This window comes from Laetiporus sulphureus, assembly GCF_001632365.1.
Source record: "Laetiporus sulphureus 93-53 unplaced genomic scaffold LAESUscaffold_38, whole genome shotgun sequence".
NCBI lineage: Eukaryota > Fungi > Basidiomycota > Agaricomycetes > Polyporales > Laetiporaceae > Laetiporus > Laetiporus sulphureus.
Genome location: NW_024468547.1, coordinates 161,119 through 183,166, shown reverse-complemented (window position 1 = coordinate 183,166; position 22,048 = coordinate 161,119). Strand labels below are relative to the sequence as shown.

General features: G+C 51.6%; 7 protein-coding genes across 7 annotated transcripts; 4 read left to right on the top strand and 3 right to left on the bottom strand.

Annotated features, from left to right (window-relative positions):
• Window positions 1-2,011: 2,011 nt before the first annotated feature.
• Window positions 2,012-3,142, top strand: LAESUDRAFT_330599 (uncharacterized protein). The gene is made up of 3 exons (XM_040902049.1): window positions 2,012-2,397; window positions 2,452-2,583; window positions 2,945-3,142. Exons 1-3 carry the CDS (start codon window positions 2,158-2,160, stop codon window positions 2,954-2,956), a joined length of 384 nt encoding a protein of 127 aa, XP_040761401.1. The 5' UTR covers window positions 2,012-2,157; the 3' UTR covers window positions 2,957-3,142.
• A 2,148-nt stretch (window positions 3,143-5,290) lies between these two features.
• On the bottom strand, window positions 5,291-7,018 carry LAESUDRAFT_738168 (SMAD/FHA domain-containing protein; the record flags this gene model as incomplete). The annotated part of the gene is made up of 3 exons (XM_040910864.1): window positions 5,291-5,976; window positions 6,030-6,127; window positions 6,183-7,018. 3 exons carry the CDS (start codon window positions 7,016-7,018, stop codon window positions 5,291-5,293), a joined length of 1,620 nt encoding a protein of 539 aa, XP_040761400.1.
• A 765-nt stretch (window positions 7,019-7,783) lies between these two features.
• On the bottom strand, window positions 7,784-8,782 carry LAESUDRAFT_738167 (small GTPase; the record flags this gene model as incomplete). The annotated part of the gene is made up of 5 exons (XM_040910863.1): window positions 7,784-7,957; window positions 8,021-8,104; window positions 8,240-8,448; window positions 8,503-8,609; window positions 8,676-8,782. 5 exons carry the CDS (start codon window positions 8,780-8,782, stop codon window positions 7,784-7,786), a joined length of 681 nt encoding a protein of 226 aa, XP_040761399.1.
• Window positions 8,783-10,706: 1,924 nt separating this feature from the next.
• Window positions 10,707-11,729, top strand: LAESUDRAFT_330472 (uncharacterized protein). Its single transcript, XM_040902048.1, has 3 exons — window positions 10,707-11,134; window positions 11,183-11,281; window positions 11,408-11,729. Exons 1-3 carry the CDS (start codon window positions 10,847-10,849, stop codon window positions 11,546-11,548), a joined length of 528 nt encoding a protein of 175 aa, XP_040761398.1. The 5' UTR covers window positions 10,707-10,846; the 3' UTR covers window positions 11,549-11,729.
• Window positions 11,730-11,757: 28 nt separating this feature from the next.
• On the top strand, window positions 11,758-14,600 carry LAESUDRAFT_330211 (carbohydrate-binding module family 5 protein). The gene is made up of 19 exons (XM_040902046.1): window positions 11,758-12,118; window positions 12,179-12,201; window positions 12,251-12,360; window positions 12,416-12,478; window positions 12,535-12,560; window positions 12,609-12,879; window positions 12,937-13,020; window positions 13,075-13,107; window positions 13,167-13,179; window positions 13,231-13,326; window positions 13,376-13,437; window positions 13,495-13,560; window positions 13,614-13,757; window positions 13,811-13,888; window positions 13,949-13,959; window positions 14,013-14,187; window positions 14,245-14,278; window positions 14,336-14,392; window positions 14,452-14,600. Exons 1-19 carry the CDS (start codon window positions 11,910-11,912, stop codon window positions 14,481-14,483), a joined length of 1,587 nt encoding a protein of 528 aa, XP_040761397.1. The 5' UTR covers window positions 11,758-11,909; the 3' UTR covers window positions 14,484-14,600.
• Window positions 14,357-18,515, bottom strand: LAESUDRAFT_728938 (antiviral helicase). The gene is made up of 11 exons (XM_040909544.1): window positions 18,044-18,515; window positions 17,734-17,988; window positions 17,567-17,680; window positions 17,071-17,515; window positions 16,316-17,017; window positions 16,026-16,267; window positions 15,596-15,967; window positions 15,178-15,543; window positions 14,919-15,119; window positions 14,450-14,856; window positions 14,357-14,390 (listed from the first exon to the last, which is right to left on the bottom strand). The coding sequence occupies exons 1-10, from the start codon at window positions 18,422-18,424 to the stop codon at window positions 14,674-14,676; spliced, it is 3,261 nt and encodes a 1,086-aa protein (XP_040761396.1). The 5' UTR covers window positions 18,425-18,515; the 3' UTR covers window positions 14,357-14,390; window positions 14,450-14,673.
• A 1,753-nt stretch (window positions 18,516-20,268) lies between these two features.
• LAESUDRAFT_330386 (uncharacterized protein) lies at window positions 20,269-21,694 on the top strand. The gene is made up of 3 exons (XM_040902047.1): window positions 20,269-21,138; window positions 21,226-21,626; window positions 21,684-21,694. The coding sequence occupies exons 1-2, from the start codon at window positions 20,693-20,695 to the stop codon at window positions 21,539-21,541; spliced, it is 762 nt and encodes a 253-aa protein (XP_040761395.1). The 5' UTR covers window positions 20,269-20,692; the 3' UTR covers window positions 21,542-21,626; window positions 21,684-21,694.
• The last annotated feature ends 354 nt before the right edge of the window (window positions 21,695-22,048 follow it).

Sequence of the window (22,048 nt, the reverse complement as noted above, 5' to 3'; positions counted from 1 at the left end):
CTCATAGACAATGTAGCTTATTTGACAATGTGTTTGAATGAAAGGCCAGTGTGGCCAGTGATTCAAGCCTTGCGAGCGCGTATTGACGTTCCAAGCTCAAGGGCAGCGCCATCAAAATTTGACGTTCCCGGGAAGCACATCCGGACATCCCGCCATGGCGAACAGACGCATGGCTCCTGCACTGACGTTCGCCTAAAAGCGTTCAACGTCAGTGTACTCTTGATGGGCGTCGCTGAAGCCAGAAGTCCTGTTCCGAAGCATGCTGGCGATTACACCGATAAGCAATTGGTCGTATTCGACTTGAACCAGATGCTTCCGGCTGGTTGGAACCCCAGTCGACGATTTCGAGGAATTTTGAATCGGCCATTGGTGAGTACGGGTCCTCATGCCAGCAAAAGCACAGTATTTTGCCACCGCACACCATCCCGACCGTATCGGCAGTAACAGAGAGCTAATGAGAGCTTGAGCGGCGATTATCGCTTTTTTCCTGGCTTCTTGCGGTTCATAGTCCAACTGCCTTTGCTACTGGGGAAGGGAAGAAAAACGAGAGCTCGTATCGCAGAGAGAGGTGGTAGCTGATAAAGTCCCGGTTTCGCCGAGTTGGGCTCGCTTGCGAGGCCTGGGGCGCTCGTGCCGCCTCGTGGCACAGATGCTCTCAGACTTTGACCATCTCCGTCCATCTCTCTGCTCGGCCGCTACCATCATTCCTGCAACTCGACTCTACTTGCGCTCTGTGGATCTGCTATACCCAACGTCACAGTCGACGGCCATGAGCGGGCGCTATATATATCTATGCCAAAACACCGAGCATCTTTGCTGAAGTTACGGTCTGAAAAACCTGCTTTTGCTCTGCGCAGGTGCTGGAGCTCTGTTTCATTTATCGGACGGCTCGGATTCCACGGATACGCCGCAGTCTTGTCGAGAAAGCCTGGTCATTGGTCTTCCACGATAATAGTCAAATGAACTGCCTGATCAGTGAGCGACTTTCGACGGTTCTGACTGCTGAGTCGCAGGAAAACGCGCTCAGTAAAAAAAGACCCATCGTTCCCAATATATCTGATGCCGGTCTCTGCCGTGGACCATGGAGTCTCCAAATGCTCGCCCGTTCGCTGAGAGGTAAGCCGATTGCCATCTTTCATCTCTGGAAGGAAGCAAGGCAGCAGCCTGGGGCTGCTTTGCGAATTCTTCTCGCCATGCCTCTCGAGCTGCCTGCCCGTCGAGGAATTCAAGCAACAGGATCCGGCGAATGATAGCCCGTGATCTGATATGAACCTACCGGCATCCGCTTGCGTCTGCCTTTGCGCTAGTCCGCACATCCTGCTGGACTGTTGCAAATCGCTATCGCACGCGTGCAGTAGCGGTTCGCCAGTCCTGAGCACGTTGTTATCCATCTGTCTCCTAAAAGACTAAAAGATTACGAGCGTGACATATCGTGACTATGTCACGTCACGCCGATAGTCACGGTAGTCTCGAGGATGCCACCGACACCTGAGGGCACCATACTCACGTCCTGCCCAAAGGGCCGCAGTATTAATTTCGTCGTGCGGGAGACCGGTGGATCAGCTACGTGGCCACAGAGGCTGGCCATTTAGCTGTAATGTCCTTTTTCCGATCCATATCCGTGAATATACCGTTTATGCACTCACTGCATTCCCGCACATTCTGGATGGATGACTGAAACATAAATGGCATTGCTGATGGCCTGGCCTCCAACTCGTACTTGACGATTACCTGTTGTCATTCTTGTTCAATAAGGCCAAGTCCTTTCATTGTCGTGTTCATTTCTTACCTTTTTCTGCTCGTTGCAATTTATGAGGAGTAAGCTGATATGTTACGGGCAGCTATTTTCTTGCTCAGATTATGATTTTCCCCACGAAAGACTATCAAGGTTCTAGGGGTCACGAACTAAGTTGAATAATATAGTGAAAATGACTTTGTGGATTTGTGGTCTCATGGCCCGTCAATTCCTTGGTCCAGAATTTTTCGACGTTCCTTCAGGAACGGCATTCCTCACATAATCTCTCTCTTACTCCTTGTGTTCGTCCATCTCCGTCCTTCGCCTCCGAGCTCTGCAGCTTGGAGCACTAGCCGCTTACACAACCCGTGCCCCGCAAAATCCGTCCGTGCGTCTCAGCCGTCGACGGACAGCCGCACGTCATGTCTCGGCCTTCGCCTACCTCTCGTTTACCCAGCTATAGAGAGAGCCACCTCCGCCGCTTCCACCCGTACCCGCGCGTCCAGCGTCGCCATGATCAATATACGTATCAACCAGCGACAGACGTCGTCCTTCCCGCGGTTGCGGCGCAAGGTTTGGGTGCGTCATCGAGCATCCGAACGACCGCTAGTGCTGCCTCGACGGAGGAAAGTGTTCTCGAGGTCCCGCCTGCTGTAACTCTCGTGCGTCGGCACCACTGTCGAGTCCACGAGCGGCTGATGGAGAACGTCGAGCAGCGCCCGGAGGTACACGTCAACGGCAGCGCTGACGAGGACGTGTCGACGTTGAATCTTTCTGTGGATGCTGCGCCGGATGTGCGTCGACGAGGGTGGAAGTCGTATTTCCTCAGAATCGTCTCAGTCTTAAAGGTGAGCCAGGCCACCAGCTGGCATGTTACATGCATAATGGAACGGTTTGTGGGCGCAGAACATCATGAGCACCGTCCTCGACGCAATCATGAAGCTGAACGGGCAGTGTCCAGCAGAGCCTCTATCACGCTCCAGCCCTGCTTAGAAGATGTTTCGCGTCGTATAAAACCTTTCCATCAAGTTCATCTGGCCCAATTTCCCGCTCACAATACCGCGTCTATCTGTCTCAAAAGCATATTCTACGGATATTTTTTTGTAATATCTTGCTTGCTGTCGATTGCTCTGCTGCTTTATTTTCACGAATTCGCGGATGGAAAGGATTCACGGAATGGGCTCTTACTTGCTTCATTTTAGGTTCTAGATTCTAGCATGATTGTTCATCGGCCTAAACGTTCACATTCAATGCATGCACAGTTGACATTAATTCCATTTTGTCCCAATGGTCAGGGCATCTTGTCGTGGTCTCGACCGTGCATGTCACCAGATAATCGCGGCAGGGATACCACATCGCATGGGAATGCGAAGATTATTTGTTATGAAGCTATGGTCTACGTCCTGCACACGCGCAGTAGAAATGCGTATAGATGCGCAGAGCGAACATTGCGAGGAACTGGCAAGTCCTATAGTGTAGAGGGACAAGCTGATAATTATAATACCACAGAACGAACGTTATGACGGGAGTCCACGCGTAAGAACCACTGGAAATGAACTCGTTAGGTCTCCAACCAGCGGGTAGTAATGTCAAAGCTTAAGAAGAGAGGTCTAGGTACGTGCATAGGCCGCCCATGCATACAGCACATGCCAAACGAGCGCATATACGCGATAAAGTATGGCACAAGAAAACCTAGGGCACGACAGTAGCCAATGCAATTCTCGAATTGCTCCACAACCAACTTCCGATTTCCCATGAACTTGCGAGGCCACGAAGACTTCGGGATCAGGGCATATGGCACCGTTCTACAATTATTTGGCACCCTCAGAAGGCAACTTCCATTGCGGCGGTCGTGTGAGTTGAGGACTCTGACCAAGTAGGGGTGTGCACGTTCAGGTACACACCGCCATCTGTTTCTTAGCCGCTGAGACTTGTCTTCCTGACCTTCTCGGCTGCCTCCTTCCATGCGAAGCCATTGAAGCTTTCGTTCCCTCCACCCTATTGAAACGAATCGCAACTAGTACGCTTAAGTGCTGATCGCGTCTGACAGAGTACCAAAATCACGGTCACGTGAACCATATAACGTTCATTAGTACGCGTTCTGCAGTGCCAGTGCTGCTCGAGGCTCTCTCCGTACATTCGAGATACCCGGCTGCGATGTCTCTCTAAGAATCATTTCAGACTGAGCGCCACCCTCCCTTCCTCCGATAAAGCTCGAAAAGTTTATGCGTCCGCAAAAGCTCTTGTGAAGGCCATTCTCGCGGATCGCGAAGCATAAGCGTGCCCTGTGACTGACGGCAACGACGCTTCGCGCCAGTCGCTCGTTGAGCTCGCGCAATGTGTGAAGAATTCGGAGGAGGGGATCGGCGCGTCAGGGAGTAAGACGACGGTGAGTGCAATAGCATGGTTCTCCGTGGCTGCATTGAATAATCCAGAGCTTGTACAAGGGGGTACTTTAAAATCAGTAATGCCTGCAAAAGATGACGAATTAGTGCGTTGCAAGTGAAGCCCACGAGAACGGCAGCAAATGAGTCGACAGAAATGAAAGCACCCCATCGCAATGTTCTGTAGCACGTCATATAGTACCACCTTCACGCTTTATGAATCAAGATATTGCCGAGCTTCTGCACGAGGCCAAGTACGGCCATCCCACACGATGGACCGCTGACGATCGACCACTGCGACTCAGAAGGCGCTAGCGCAGTGGAGAAGCGAATATATCTGTTGCGACTTTATAGCATTGTGCTGTCAGACAAGGCTGGTGGACGTGCAACGTCCATTCGAGGCAGGCGGATCTGTACGAATGATGAGTCTCACTGAGGGCGCAGCTCATTTAGCCCTTGAAAGCACAATCACTTACCTCAAGGTATTCCCCCCTCCCCCCGGGTTTCTTTGTCGAACTCAAAACAATCTGATACGTACAAATCATCAACTGACTGCACAAAAACTACGACTGACCAGCCTTTAGTTCATTATTACGCACAAGGCAACTTCTGCATGCCGCTCATGCGCGGCGAAGCCGTACACGCTATCAAGATCCTGGCTGCAATTCATGGATTAATCGATTACTTGTGCAAGTAAATCAGACCAGACGTCGTGACAAGATCGCTATGCCGCACAATGCTGGAACAACTTCGCGGGACAGAGGAATCATAGGATATCTACCTCCGAATGAACACTTAAAAGAATGATATAGTACAGACGAGAACATGAGATGTATGCGACGAAGAAGCACCGGGGGACAAACATTAAGACAGAGAGAGAGGATCCGTGGAGGTATGGCCGTATACATCAAGTGGGAGACGGCTACACAATATGTGCGAAAAGTGAGCGTGCATGCGTGAGATGGGAGATCTGTGCGTGGAGAAGAGACAGATATGCCGATCGTTAATCGAGAACAGAGAGCTGCCAGGACGAGCGAGCAACACGAGCAGGGAGATCTACGGCTGGATCGGAGGAACACGGTGCGTTCCGGCTTGGGATGGAGAGAGGGAGTCCCTTGAGGTGCGCCAGGCATCACTAACCGAATGTAGACAGAAATATTGTGCGGCGGGCTCACCGCTTGCGCTTCCCGTGAGCTGCATCTCCGACGTCTCCGCTCCCACTAGCCTCGTCGCTCATACCTTCACCGCTCCCGTCACCCTCGAATTCCGAGACATCGCCCATTGCAACGTTCGGTGCAGACATGGGTACCGGAGAAACGGACGCGTCCCTCGCTACCACATGTTCGACCTCACTCCACTGCTGTGGCATCATGAGCGGAGAGCCCTCCGGCAGGGGCGGCAGGGCGGCCACATCCTCCATTTCTACATCGTCGACCACGCTCATTGCATCCTGCGGCATCAGAAACATATTGCCATTCGCACCCGTAGATGGTCGCCGTCCACGCGACATCATACCAAGCCGCGTGTCAACCTCCACCTCCGTCTCCGCACCGGCGTCTCTATCGCGCTCGCGCTCACGCTCCCGGCTGCCGCTGTCGCCTGTGTTAGGGCGCTCCGGCAGCGGAGCTATTGCGGCAGAGGAGGGAAGTGCCGCCGAGATACCTTCCACGGAATCGGTGTCGACTTCTCCTTCGATTTCAACCTCGACATCCTCCTCGAGATTGGCAAATGTCCGGCAGAGCGGGCAGGAGAAAGCAGGATGATGGGTTTCGAGCAATGGCCGAATGCATTTGTAGTGGAAAGCATGCGAGCATGGGGCAATAAAAAGCGCCTGGTTGATGGTCACGGCAAACAAACCTACACGAGCTCAATTAGAGTAGTTGGAAAAAGTCCTGGGGAAGGACACTCACATATACAACAGTCTGGAAGGGCCGATTTCGGGGCAACCTTCTTCTCCGTCAGTCCCTGAGGGACTGCGATCGCCTTGAGCTGCTTGAGGGCATTCGCGCTAGGACCGTTGATCAACATGCGATCGCAGCAATCGCTCTCCATCGCGCACTCACTTGAATGGGTTCGCATGCGCCTGCCACTCCCGGCCCATCTCGATCTTGATCTTAACGCACTTGTATATATCCTCGTTCCCGCCCTGGTAGTCGACGCCGAGTTGAAGCAGGTCACCATCGCGCAGCTCGTTCGGGCGCGACTCGGTGCCTGCGGGCGAGAGCCGGACGTGGTTGAGAAACGTGCCGGAGCTTGACTTGGTATCCTTGATTAAGAACCGGCCGCCTCCCTCAACCCAGATCTCGGCATGGGCGCGCGAGACGACCTTGCTCTTGAATGCGAGCTTGTTCGACCCAAGCGCATTGGCGGCTGCGAGCCCTAGCCCTGAACGGTCGGTGAAGCGGCCAATGCGGAGCGGCGGGTCGCCCTCACGAACATCACGGCAGATAGGGTCGAATCTGAGCGAGGTGCGAGATGCGAGGTGAGGGACGAGGCGGATGCGGTGAGTCTGGAATGCTGGCGCTGGCACACCCGGTGCTGAGACGGATGCGCCCCCTGTCGTGCGTGCGGCGGCCACTGCAGGTGCCTGGGGCGTGGCGGTGGTGGCCAAGGTGCCTGCCGATCGTCGTCTTCGGAGCATTTGGGTGAAAGCGGGGGCGATGTTGGACTGCGAGGTGGACGTCTGTATGTTGGGTGCTGCGGCTCGTCGTCGGTGGCCTGAAGATGGGTCGGAAGAAGGTAGAGCAGGTGGTGGAGAGTCTCGTGGTGCGGCTGACTCGCCGAAAGCTGGAGGTGATGGATGAGACTGCGATGCTCCTCGAGGCCTGGATCGGAGAAAGCTGCCTAAAATCGACTGCCTTGCTGCGATGGCCTCGTTGCCTATCGACAATGGGTCCATCGATGTCGACGTTGTCGTGGTTGTCGACAGAAAAAGCGGCTGCACCTTAGCGCCGCGATGGGCTGGCGGAAGGCTACTTAAATTGAGCACCACCGTCGATGCCCCGCGCTTCGAGGCACCCCTGCGAGCGTTGAAACAGCAACTTTGCCGAAGACGGTCGAGAGGAGAGATGCACAGATACGGTGCAATGACAAGGCACCGTTTCGCAAACTCAAGGACTGGAAGATCCCAAATGTGGGCTTATCATAGACTTACCTAGTACATAAACAGTTGTTTCATTAAATAAAGGCTATGCAATGCGATACAGTATGCACAGGAATAGAGGTACAGTAATGAAGAAAGCAAGCAAGGTCGACAGCAGTGTGATTGCGTAACAGAGGATAAACGATGAGGGAGAGTAGTAGGTGATGGTATGTGTACACTGGAGACAAGCGGGATGCAAATGATCAAATGAGTTGACGATAGACAACGTCGTCGAAGAACTCCAAGACGGAAGGCTGTTTTCCAGAGGGTCAGAAAGAGCAGCATGTGGCATACTGTCGCCAGCGAGTCAGGAAGCAGTGGGATGGTAGTGGGTGGAGAACGGCTCCCACTCGCAGCCCAATATACAGCCTAATAATATCAAGTCTATACGAGTACACGAGTGGTACAGAGCAAAGAGATCTAATTTAGTTCCCAAGAACATATTTACGGTAGACGATAATGCACCACACCTCGGTATAGGTCTTCCTTCCATCCTGAATCCACCAGACAGACTGACAGGCGCTATGCGTCGACGTAGAGGAGAATGGGCTCTCCCACGCCGTCAATCTCGGGTATCACGCATTTAAGGTCGAACGCCTTCGCAAGGACGATCTTGAAGATCTTCTGCACGTTAATGGAGGCTGATGTTGAGCAGAAAATTAGCGAGGCGTGCATGGCTTTCGCGAACCGCTTTGCCTAAGAGGTACTAAATAAGCATCCGCCGGACGAGTGGCAGGGCCGTAGCACGAGGTCACTGACCTGCTTCGTGATTTCCTCTTGTTCGTCTCGAGGGAAAGTCGAGAAGGTATCAAATTTGGTTCCGACTAGGAAAGGTATAGCAGTCTGCCAAATGCAGGTTAGCTAGTTGCGGAGACCAACCCTAACAATGTAGGAAGGGAAGAAGGCACACAATATGGTAAGAGCCTCATTATACATACAGTCCGCGCTATCGTAAAGAGATTAGGACTTTGCACCCACCTTGTTGAATCCGCGAGCTTGCCGGTACCATTCCTTCACGGAGTTCAATGTCGACTTTCGTGAAAGGTCAAACATGAACAGAATGGCAACAGCATCATTGCAAACGAGCGGCAACATATTCACGAACTCCCGCTGTCCACCAAGGTCCCATAACGAGAACGTGATTGATGTCCGCCGCACTGTGATGGTCTTCTCCATGAAGTTCACACCTATTTCGGCGTAAGGGCTACCGGGAAACGGTTGAGACTTGAGAGGATGCTCACCTAATGTCTGGATATAATCCTCATCAAAGTGGCCCTCCACGTACTTCACCATCAAACTCGTCTTTCCGATCTGCGAGTCCCCCAACATGCCTACTTTGATCACCACACTGCATCACATCCAAGCCGTACGTTCAATCTACTGATCAGCGAACGCGCCGTTACTTGAACTTCACCTGTTCTGCTCAGCACCGTTGTCCATTGAGGACCGCGAGCCCTGCGCGCTAGGTCCCGCACCAGTCGACGATGACCCTGGCGATGACGCCGCCGCCGATGCCGACATGTCTCTCGCAGACGGATAAGGCACGCGAGAACCCGTGTAACCGCGTTCAGACGCGACGAAGGCTGGAATGGCCCGGCCGACGTAATTGAGAACGCAGAACTCGCGAAGGCTGAAGGAGATGTGAGAACGACGAACGCGTTTTAGATGATGGAGGGCGCAGGTTGAGGGCGAAGACTGGGAAGAAATGGTCTTCGGTCCCCGAGACAAAGCGGTCCAACAATGGATGGGTCGTCGACCGTCGTCGACCGGGTTGTACAAGGAAAATAAGCGTCCGGAGAGGCGAGCTCAGGCGTGGATATCAGCCAGCGACTATTCCGACTTAGACGCTCGAGGGTACCTGCTCCGGGCGCAGCAAGGTTGGTCTTTTGACCGTGACACTCTCCTGCATTAGCGCATATAAGAAGGCACATCATATGGATCTTTACGGCATGAAGTCCTCTCCCTCTTTATTGACTATCAACATATGCACGACAACGAAATAGGAAAGAAAAAGCGAACACTAACATTGTGCGGCCACTACATTTTGGACGATCATGTCGTAGGCCACTCAAATGGTCGGTTGCTTCGAGCGTTCTGGTTTCACTAGAAATGATTCTCCCAAGCATGCATCATCCTGTAAAAGCCTGATGTTGCCGCTCAGGCTTGACAGGTGATCAGATATATACAATTTTCATCTCAAGTCTTGTCTCCCCTAGACAGACCTATAAAATCGCCTTTTCTGAGGAAGCGACGACAGGATATCTCAAGTCTCAGTGAGCTCTACTATGTCTGCACAGCCTCGAAAGAGGTGAGTATACGATTTGAATCAGAATTTCTACCTTCTGCTAAAACATTCTCACATCATAGTTGAGCCCTCGGAACTACGCTGTTCTTGCTGGCCCAGTAGTGCTTCCGAATGCAACCTATAAACGCCAGAAGTTGAAGAAACAGGCTTTAGACAACACACGCATAGAATTACAGAATCTTATCCGGATGTTCCGATCTGCAATGACTAGCAGCGAGGTACCATGAGGTATGTACATCGGTTTTCAATCTAACGTGATGTCCGGTCTGAGTGATTGATTTCGACCAAGGCAATGTCCACTTGCCAGGATGGTCCGGAGCCATAACGAGATTTTTGACGCTCTCGCATTCAACAGTTCCCATAAAATCTCAAAGGCCACAGCAAGCGAGAACAACGAGATCCTCCAAATCCGAGTTGTTTAGACTCGCAAGCTTCGCCCGATCAGCTACGACAACGAGTAAGAAGGCAGGATTATAGGATCTCTAGATCTTCAGCTACGCCGCGGTCGTAACATGACTTGCAATGCTAGAGCTTGGACCGTCGGTTTTCGGTGCGAATAACGTGACTCGATACTCGACTCCGAGCTATCTCATGTAGGTCGCCCCGCTCAAGCAAAATCGAGCTTGCGGTCAGTGCTCACGACTCCCTGGTCTGAGTGAAGAGCCGAAATGCTCAATAGAAGTTATCTACTGCAGAGCACCATGAAGAAACAATCGATCAAGCTCAAGTGGAGAGACTTTCTCGCGCTCCATCATCTCTACAAAGGCTCATGGGTGACAACACGCGAATGGCATTTTTCATCATCTCGTGCGCACATAATGGTGAAGATCTGTGCGTCTCAGCGCGACAGCCATGGCGCTGAGGACTCTGTTTTAAGTCACTCTAGCATATACTTCAACCAAAGTTGTCCTTGTTCTGCGGCGGCTCAAAGTTATTGGGCTTAAACACCGCGGCTTAACGATGACAAAACCCTCCGCCTCTATCGTATTCCTTTCGTGAACTGAGCTGTTGCAGTTGCTAACATGATGCGACCATGAATACTGCACGTCCAACAATCGTGCATCGAAAGAACCCTGCTGCCATCGTACCCCGCAACAAATATGAAATCCGAAGATCGTTGCTCCGTGTACGGTCGACGAGCTTCCTTCGTTCCTTTCCATTTATCGAGAATCCTCGTACCTGTTCGCGCATGCAGGGAAGACTCGCTAATCGTGATGCGTGGGAAGAATTTGCCCAGGGTGGCATGCCATACGTGATCCCCAGGTGCGCTCGTGCTGCATATGGTACACACCCATGTTCTCCTGCAACGACCATGCTGTCCGACTTCATATCACGCTCATCATCTGATAGAGACAGTGGGCTGGACGGTGGCTGTCGTAGTTGGATCCGCGCGTCCTTGTACTTATGCTCCGGCCTTCCGGTGTTTAGCAAGATCGTTTGATACGCAGGATGGAAGTCGAGTTTATCGCTGTGCCGCACAGTGGCGGACATCAATTTCGCATGAAGTCCTCGATGCTACAAGCTTCGCAGTTCTCATGCACAAGACTCGAATAGCGATTAGTTGCAATGTACGTCACATTCTATGCTGTTTATTGGCCAAAGCTGAGTGGACACAGAGCATGTCTCTGTGTGAATGCTCGGCGATAGGTACCAATAGTGTGAAGATCGTCTCTCATAGTTCACAAAGATGGATTCCTCACATGGCACACTATCAGGTACCGGCCCTTCAGCATGAGAGTAAGACATTCCGCTGACTGGTATCTCAACATATGCACTTCCCGGTATCACGGCGGTCGCAACTGCCGTACGCATGTTCGACCTGCATGGTGCCGTCTTTCAAGGTCACAACGCCCAATCCCGGCTCTCGTGCGCACCGTTGCTACGAGCTCGTTCACATCCTCGATACACAACATTCCTGTCACCGGTCTTATCGGCGAATCTTTCTGTGTTACTCGCTTCACAGAGCTCTCTATGGCATTTGATAACCTCTGGTATGCCATACATCAATTTTACGTTATCGAGGGGTCCCAATCAGTAATCTCGTTTGCCAAACAATCCGACCTCGCTTACAGCTTCCACGTGTCCTCCGTATAGACACCTGCGTTCATGCTCAACCGTTTTCGCCAAGACCGAAAGGGCGCATGGATCCATTTTTGTATCTCAGCCGTGCGATGCCAGCCTTCTCTGTGTCATGTTGCTCGACCATGCAGTTCAGGAGCCACAGTGGACGTGATATAAAAGGGCTCGCTGCATTCATAGCGGCTCTCCGACGTCTCTGTTCGCCAAGGTTCTCACCTGCTCGCACGTAGTGGTCGCTATTGTTTTCAGTGCTCCTTCCCTGCTATGGCGTGTTCGAAGGCATTCAATCGTCTCGTGTTCACTGCGACCATCGCGTTCGCTGCCCTCACTTGCGTGAGCGCGACGCAGGTCATGCAGCGTCCAGCGGATTATATGGATCCCCCAAGGGAGTATACAACAGGGGATCCTACTCCACAGGTAGTGAAGAAGAGGTCCAACGATGGTTACGTTCAAGCCGCGTACTTCACGAACTGGTCAGTCACGCCAGTCCTGCAGTATCCATACATTTCTTCCTTATCGTTTCACTCTCCCAGGGGCATATACGGCGCTAACTTCCGTGAGTACTTAATGAGTTGTGCAGGGACATATACTGAAACAATTAACAGAGCCGTCGAACATTACGCCGTCTGATCTGACGCATATATTATACGCATTCGCGGATGTTTCTCCCGATACAGGAAACATCTCGCTTACGGATACGTATGCCGATGAACAGGTTAGCATTGTACGATGCTTTCTCGGATGACTGGAACTGACATGGACACATCCAGAAACATTTTACTGGAGACTCATGGAACCAGCCTGGCAATAACCTGTATGGTTGTTTGAAACAGGTTGGCTGCTCTCGCGCACACTATGGCTAGGTTGCACCATGTTAACTTCTGGCCAGATGTACCTCTTCAAGTTGGCAAACAGGTGAGTCGACATTGGATTTTCACTTGGGCATCAATTGACGCCCAGCAGGAACCTGAAGGTCCTCCTCTCTGTCGGTGGATACACGTACTCGCAGGACGGCCATTTTTCGTTTGTCACCGACTCCGGTCTCCGCGCGAACTTTGTCACCAGTGCCGTCAGCTTCGTGGAGAACTTCGGCTTCGATGGTATCGATATCGATTTCGAGTATGCGAACACGCCTGCACTCGCGGAGGGATTCGCTGATCTTCTGACGGAACTGCGCGCCGGATTCGATGCGCTGGCGACGAAGAAGGGCGACACTGTGCCATACCAGATCACGGTGTGTAAACGCGTGAATAAGAAAGAATCCAAGGCATGCTGAGAGCGCTTTTCACAGGCTGCATCGCCTGCAGGTTACGATAATTACCAATACTTCAACGTGCCGCAAATGGATGCCGCGCTCACATACTGGAATCTAATGGTAAATGAATTTGTCTTATGTGACTTGACGGCCATTTTCTGACCGTTCGATCAGGCATATGATTATGCTGGTTCCTGGCTGAACATCGTAAGTGTCTTTCACCGCTGAGAATGCCGTCGCCACTGACTACTACCGTCTTCGGTTAGACGGCCAATCAAGGTAAGGGGCCCGTGGTTCTGAGATCCTGCGTATGGCTAAGACGTCGTCCAGCCAACCTGTATGACCATCAACTCACTAATGTCTCCACTCACTTGGCACTCGAATGGTACATAGCAAATGGCGCTACTCCCAGCAAAATCACGATGGGTGCGCAGCTTTCATATCTAGATCAGTCTATCATCCTCAGATGCCGCAGGTATTCCCTTGTATGGACGCTCATTCGAGAAAACGGCTGGCATCGGCGCTGCGTACAATGGGGTGGGTCTTCTATTCAACTGAGTCGACATGACATACAGTTACTAAAAAGCGCTGTAGGTTGGTCCCGGAACACTGCAGGCAGGCATCTATTCCTACAGTGATCTTCCACTTGCCGGCGCAACGGTTCGTCCAAGCAGTCCCCTATCTGAGGCCATCTACTGAGAGAATTGCTCTAGGTGTACGAGAACTACACGGACGTCGCCAGCTATTCCTATGATTCCAGCAGCATGGAGCTCGTGTCGTATGACACTCCGAGCATCGTCACGAAGAAAGCTCAATATGTCATGGATAACGGGCTAGCCGGATCGATGTTCTGGGAAGTCAGTAACGTGCCTGAATTTTCATGTTCAGGCTCACAAATTTGTGGTTCTAGTTGTCCACCGACAAGGTTGGCTCTGAGTCATTGGTCTACACGGCATCGCAGGTCTATGGCACGTTGGATCAGACAGCGGTAAGCTGGAATCGATTGTTCCAGGCGGCATTGAGGCTGACGCGTCCCGTATGATCCAAGAACCACATCGAGTAAGTGGTATGAGCTGCATGAATCACTCAGATCGGCTCATATTACTCCGCAGCTACTCCGATAGCGAGTGGACTAATATCGCCAACAACATGGGTGAATCAACTACTTCTTCTAGCGTTGCTCCATCTTCAACCGCACCCACGCCGACATCGTCGGCTGCTTCGTCGGCTGCTCCTACCACGACTGCTTCTAGTCAATGCAGTGGTGTCGGAGCATGGAGTGCAACGGTAAGACTTCGCATTGCTATATTGCATACTTTGGACAGTGATTGACTGCAATCGCAGGCTACATACACCGGAGGAGATACCGCAACATACGGCGAGTGTCTCGAGCAGATTACAGACTAAATACTCACGGAAGTTGAATTTGTAACAGATGGTGACTTGTGGACGGCGAAGTGGTGGACCTCTGGAGACACGCCGGGGGGTTCAGGTGAATGACATTGCTTTCTGACATAGATTAAAGGCTAATTCATCTCAATGCAAAAACAGCGGGTGTCTGGACCGATGATGGTGCATGCTGAGGACTCTTAATACCCGTCTATAGCTTTACGAATTTTTTATGGGGGCCTCATTTGCGTGGTTGAAGCTTGCGCTCGAGTTGCGCGAGGTGTGCGTGTCAGCGATTACAATGTACAACAATACAAGCAGGGTTTCCAAAGATGATCTCCATAAAAGCCGGCAAGCACACGAGAAGGACCGACAAAGCTGCAACTACAGGTATAACGATGAGCAGAATATGACTGAATTCGGCCGTTCAAGCATTTCCGATGCCTTGTCGAACTTTTGCTGCAACTCGTCGTTGCCGATCACTTTTGCTGCTTGGCTCATCTGTCGGATGAGCTCCTGCAGTCTCCGAAAAACGCGGATTATGTTGCCTTCGAACTGGTCCGTGAGCTGTTGGGATCACAGCAACTGTTGTCAGCTCGATCGGCCGTTCTGGATCGCGGAAAACGAACCTTGCAGATGTCGGAAAACGACGCGCCTCTACACCATTGCACGACAGCATCCATAAGTTCTACCTTGAAAGACTGGACATATTCGTCCTCGTTGACAGGTAGCTTCGACTCCTTCGAAACCTTGGCTATTCGTCGTGCCATCTCTTGCATCGCGCGTAACGGCGCCGCGAGCTCTTCTTTGAGCTTGGTGACTTGTTCACTCTGCGTGAGATGGTTGACTTCATCGCCGATACATATGTAAGCGTATGATATCGCTGACCTTCTCTGTGAAGACGAAACAACTGAGCAGTCCTGCACATTGTTCAGGTGAGAGCGGGTTGAAGACGCCGTTGAAGATCAACTCGGTCAGCAGCAATTCGTCGCCAGTGCTGATCTCGCATGCCACCCGTCCCTTCATGTCAACAATATCCGCCGATGTCGTGAAGCCCAGTCGTCGGAGGACACGTTTCCTGCACTTCAGCTCCTCCATCTGCAGCACATCGTTCGTTGCTTGTACCCGCTTCTTCAACTCTCGGATATGCGCCTGACATTCCTGCTTGCGTGCATACAATGTGTACAACTCGGGCAAGCGGGGATCCTTGTGTAATGGACTTGAATACAATTTGCCTTCCATGATGCTAATTTTCTACGCAGATAAGTTAGACAGGGTCTCAATATGCACGCAAATGAAGCTGTACCTTCACAAGTGCCTTGAACTTTTCGTCCTTTATATCCATGTCCGTGACGGGGTCAAGCAGAGGGATACCATCTGGAAAGCGACGCTGAATCTCTTGTATACTCTTCAAAGCGGTTTCTCGAGCAGATAACGGTCGAATATCCTTGGGCAGGTATATGCGTAATCGGCTGATAGACTCGACGGTAGACAAAAGCGCGGGAATCACAAGAGGTATCCCTGGCATGCCTGGAGGGCAAGGCCGGACCCCTCCTGGAGTTGGAGTAGTGATGTTGCGGTCCTTTGGTAACGTAGACGAGGCGTCGCAATTGATCAAGACGTTCAGGATGTATTGTTCATGAGGAGGGATGTCATCCAACCCAGCCACAGGTACGTTCTGTGGAATTGGTTCATCAGCGATCTACCCCGTGAGTGGCAATGGCAATCATTCTGACCTTCGGAGGGAGTCGTTTGTGATAGTCTATGACAGTTCCCCAGCCCCAATCATCTGTCTTTGTCTTAATCCTCACCAAACGGCCAGGCTGAAGGAACGGAAGACTATAATGTGGATGCGTGACCACTTCTTTGAAGTCGGCAGCCATCTGATCGAGCTGTTGCCGGTACTCGTAATATTCGGCTACCAGCTCCTCATCAGGTACCGCCATCGATTGCTTCCGCTCTTCTTCACGTCGCAGCTCTAACATCATTAGAGGAGGGAAAGGATGTATTGAATAGGCACGCTTACCATCTTCGAGGACCGGTATGCCTGCGCTGGCTTGGAACTGGAAGAAACAACGCTCGAGCATATACTCCGGGCTTATACCCTCCACCTTCATCAGGTTGAGGATCATGTTGTAGCCCAGATGGAACGCAGAGTCGAGGCGGTCTGCCTCTCCCTTGATCATCTCCTTCGCTGAGCTCGGCTCGAGCTTCTCGTCGCACATCATGATGACGACACCGCGGTCATCAAGACCACGACGTCCCGCACGCCCAGACATCTGGATGTATTCACCAGACGACAGGTTGCGAAACTCGCGGCCGTCAAACTTGCGCGCTGCGGTGAAGACGACTGTCTTCGCGGGCATGTTCAAACCGATGGAGAATGTCTCGGTCGCAAACAGGACCTTAATGAGACCCTCTTGGAAGAGGATCTCGATGACTTCTTTCAGGATCGGTAGGAGACCACCGTGGTGAATGCCGATGCCACGCTTGAGCAGAGGGAGCAGGTTCGATATTTGGGGGAGTTTGCGGTCGTCGGGAGAAAGATTGTCGATGGCGTTATTGAAGATGTTGGTCACGAGGTCTTGCTCGTCCGTCGTATTGAACTCGAACTTCGACATAGTGAGTGCCAGCGCTTCGCATTCGCGCTTGCTGAAAGCGAAAATGATCACTGGATTGTAATTCTTCAGCATGATCATCTTGACGATCTTCTGAATGTCTGAAGGGCCTGCGATACTTTCAACGTGCATTCGAGACCGCTGGAAAATGAACGCTACATACCCTTTTTCTCTCCTCCTTTCTTTGACTTGCCCTTTCGACCCTTGCCGCTCTTCGGATCAGCGGGGTCATCGCCCATTCTATCCTGCAGCATACCCATGGCTTTGCTGAAGTTGTCCTCTCGGAATTCACCCTTCTCGTTGAGCACCAAGAAAATGCCTTCGCCGCCAGCAGGAAACAGATAGTGCTGCAGAGGCGTTGGGCGGAAATCCGTATAGACAACATGACAGGGCTGCTCGTGTGATTTGCATATCCATTCTGCAAACTGCATCGCGTTTGGGATCGTAGCAGACAAGAAGACATAGCGGACGGAGTGCGGGAGGAGAATAATTGTTTCCTCCCACACGACTCCTCGCTCCTTGTCCCGCATGTAATGTATCTCATCGAATATGACCCATGCAACTTCACGCATGATCTCGGAACCGCGGTACAGCATAGATCGCAGAATCTATGGACTCAGTCAGCGTTTGAAGAGTTCAAGACATTGTGGCTCACGCACTTCCGTGGTCATCACGAGACATGTCGCCGATGGATTGATGGTTACGTCTCCGGTCATCAATCCGACGTCGCCAAATTCAGCCAGTAGCTCGCGATACTTTTGGTTACTCAATGCCTATGATATTATTCTATAACTGGTGCAGCGGTTCAAAGAGTGCGAATACTAGCCTTGATGGGACTTGTGTAGATGACACGCTGCTTGTTCTGAAGACATTGAGCGATGGCATACTCGGCTACGACCGTCTTCCCTGCACTGGTATGCGCGGACACCAGCACACTCTCATTACGTTGAATTGCATGGACAGATACTTCCTGGAAGGGATCAAGGGTAAACTTGTACTCTTTTGCAGGCTGTTGTGGTGGAATGTGCTGCGATATTGGTACATATGGGTAACCAGGCGGAACGGCTACTTGATGTCGGACCTGTGGTTAGACTTTAATAATGCAGCACGCTCAGATCGAGTTCAACATGACGCACCTGATGCCTGAGTTCCAAGCGGCTTCCAGTTTCCGTTGCACCAGTAAGACCAGCGCTCGCTGCAACCTCTCTCTTCGCCTCGATCTCAACGTCGTCGACTACCAGGAACTTGGGTTCCGACGTCCGCTGCTTTTTTGATGCAGGTTCCGTTGCTCGATTTTCGTCGGCCTGCGCCCGAGTGACATCTCCGTCAAGTGACTGCGGTGTTCCAGCCGATGAAGTGGACACCGCTTTCCGTTTGTTTGGAGACACAGCCTGTCGATTCGATGTATTATCATCAACAGTTACGTCCGCTGTCCCGACACCTTGCGGTTTTCGAGATACTACCTCGGGCTCGGGCGGTGCATCATCCAAGAACGAGAACAGATCATTCGAGCTCATGTTATCGTTGGCGCCAGAGTGCCCAGGAGGTATGGACCAGATCGTCAAAGTAGAGAGAGGAAGGGAAGCTGCGACGGCAAGAGTACGAGCTGAGAGGCCTTGCGCGAAGTTGTGGCCCTCAACGAAAATCCGTACAAGGTATTGTCACGTGACTACTGCTCGAATCAGACGCCCGTCGGTATACATGGTGATTTAGGGACTCGATTCATCATCGTGCATCATCATGATAGACTTTTGTACAAATCATCACCATTCAATATTCAGTGCTCAGTGCTCCGATGCCCCGCTCCGCTTTATTTTGATAGAAACCTTGGCTCCTAGCGCGATGAACAACTACGGCAAAGCCGTATCGTTTTTACAACCGTAGCCGCTGGCAAATCTTGGCCAGTAGTAGTATTTTCAAGGTCTTGCAAACTCGACGATTACTGACCTCGAGATTGAAAAAAAATTCTTCGGAGCACTTCTCCAACTACATTGCGCATGATGATCTAGACCATCATGCGTTGGGCCAATATTTTGAGGTACGTCTTACTCGACGCATTGGAATGAGGCGGCTCAGCTTCCGAATACTCTTCTAGGCAGGTTGTCGCGCGAGTGACGGTCGAAAATCCTCCGTTAATTCATGCGCATGCGGATCAACGATTGATAGCATAGGCACCTTCCCAGGGGACTCGGCGGAACAAGGTTGAATCCTGCAAGTATCACACTAACCCAGTAGAAAAGGAGAAACCGCTCACTACGGCGGAATGTCCCCAACATAGTTCTCATGAGACGGGAGGCCAGCAACTCCGGCCGCTGTCATGTAGTGATAACGAACATGCCAAAGAATGGTCCCATATGTCGTAACCGGTGCAAAAGCCTGCCTTCCGAAGTGAACCTTTGTCATAGCGGATAATCAGGCTCAACCGTCACAATCAACGTTCTAGACGCTAGCCTTCATCAGGCGGCCGGAGCCCAGAAACAAAAGACTGCAAACCGGACGCTTTGAAATCGGCCGCCATTTTGGTATCTGGTCGCAGCGCTCCATCACGAGCGGTCTGACAGGCACTGTTATCAAATATCTCCGCATGTCCTCACGCCGCAGGGTCTGACATTGTCTCACAGCGTTAGTTGTGGGAAAGATATGATAGCAAACATGCTTACCGATCTCGAGCTCCTCGGCCTCGAAGAAAGCTTGCGATTGGAGGAATCATCACTTGAGCATTGGCATGCGCCCAAGTTGACCTTTCCTGTTCGCGTTAGTGCAGGATGATTGTTCCCCTGGTGGAATGCAGAACATATTGGTAATTATCTCGTTGGCAGCGCCGGGCATGTCACAACAATTCCACTGTGATCCGTTCTGAGTCGGCTGGTAAGTATGAACACATGAGCGTTCCCACCCTGAAGACTAGCAACGGGCATGCATTGCACCTCCATGAACATTTTCGCTATCAGATCTTCATGGTCTGAGTGGGCAGGTAGTTGCCCTGAGGACTGCGAGAAAGAGGCCGACAATCCTCCCAAGGTGCCTGGTAGTAGTTGCAGTTATGCAGAGTAGTATGTGCGAGCACACAATACGAGTCTCACCATGATCGAACCAAGTGCTGTCTTTCATGGACGAGAAGGCTTGCAAAAATGAAAGTCGACTCAGTCTCGTATTCCATAGCACATCAATGCTAGAACCGTTAAAAACGGAAGCTCCGAACTTTGTTTTGAATTTCAGGAAAAGCTCGAAGGAGAACGACTGATCATCGCCCACGATGCACCGTGATCGAAATGTTTTCTATGACAAGGAAGCGGGCATTGTGTCAAGGTCAGAGAATTCAATCTTATAGCAGGAATTGTTTTTGCAATGATAGTTATAATGCAAGTACGCAACGAACCTCGAGATAGCAAGTTCTGGATACTAGACGCTCATCATGGGCGTCTATTGATCGCATGAGTCGTCCACGTCGCATTCGCTTCTCCTCGACTTCCATCTCCTGCTTGTCGAGCGTTGAGATCTTAGGGGTTTCTCAGCGGAACCATTCACCTTCCGCAAGAGAGCAATTGTTCATGCTGATAGAGATTCCAGTATTCCTCAAAAGCCATGTCAGCGTGGAATTTGGGCACACCGTGGATGCTCAAGCTCACCAACACCGGGACGACGCGTTGGAGTGTACTTTCTCCTATCGGTGTCAAAAATAGGCTGACAATCTGTTATCAGATATGGCAAGACGCGGTTGCACGACATCTAAGTTTGGCCTGAAATATGTTCGGATACCTCGATGAGACAATCAGAACTGTAACATGCTTCGCGCAACGAAGATTCTGCCTTATGTGGTCTTGCTCTATAGCTTAGAGGCCCTGAGAAATGTAGAGGAGGACTCTACTTGCTGTAGCTTCGCAAGCCATCTTATAGCACCTCTTTCGCATCGGGGTGTTCTTTGTGCATTCTCACATTCCGACGTTCCTCGAGCTTGGCTGCGTGGATTACTCCTTTTCCGGTTCCGGCATCGTGAGTGCCAGGGTCCCCGTCCGAATCATCCAGAGAGGAATCCGCTGCTATTGAGCTTTTCATGCGTCTCTCCCTCACGCTGTCAACTTCTCTTCTCACCAACGTATTTCTGCCTCGACTGTTCGCGCTGCTCCTGGGGAAGTTCTGCCACAAGCCTGCACTCCGTAATACATCGACGTCGTCGGCATTCATCGCTTGCAAGACTGAGGTCTCATGATGTCAATCATATGCTGATGCGGTGAGTCTTGTGCTTCTGCCGGCTTCGTGTGACAGATCTCCATCATCATCTGAATGCTGATGAACGGGTCAAAAACAAATTCCGTAGGTCGCGATCGCTGCGGGGGGCCGTTCGCAGACTGCAGGATTGCTGGCCTAGATCTGCCATTCCTACGGTATCGATGAAACGTGCCGTGCTTCGCCCCATTGATCTTTCCATGAAGGCTCCCTCGTGGATCCGCCGGTTTCTATTGAAAATTGGGTGGATGGCCTGCGCGTTCCGGCTATCTGGAATGGCAGAGTCTCATGACCAGAATAGCGCCTCAACCCCACGCTACAGCTCTCATCACCAACAATGTCCTTTGTGCGTTCTTGCCAGTCCAATCGGGGTGTCTACGCAGTACAGCCATGCATGGTCAACGTGAGTAAGGAATACGAAGTGTCCTTCGATCGGGCAACGATGCGAGCTGTGCGGAGTGCTCTTTTAGCTCTGATTCTCTGATGATACGGGTAAGTGTTCGCGACATCCGTAGCGTCAATGGCGACTGAGAATGACGAGCTTCTTAGATACGGAACTTTCAATGTAATTGATGCTTGCAATGTAATTGATGCTTGCAGCACGGAACGAGGACCCGTGAAGTCGTTTGCGCGGACAACTGTGGCTCATTATTCATCATGGCTCTGTGGGGTTGAGAGAGGCCTTCCTGTTGGAGCTGCGGACTGGAATACGCGCCCTGCTCAGGTAAGAGGCGTGATTCACGTCGTCCGACATGAGCATACCATCCGTTACTTCGGGTGTGATGGCCACCGGCACATGCGAGGTCACGAAGACTCTGAAACAAAGGGATCTTGATTTCGTGCGTCTTTACAATTCCTGCTCAGGCGACAGGCTGCTGAATCAGGGTCACGTGGTAAAAAGGCCATGGTCACAG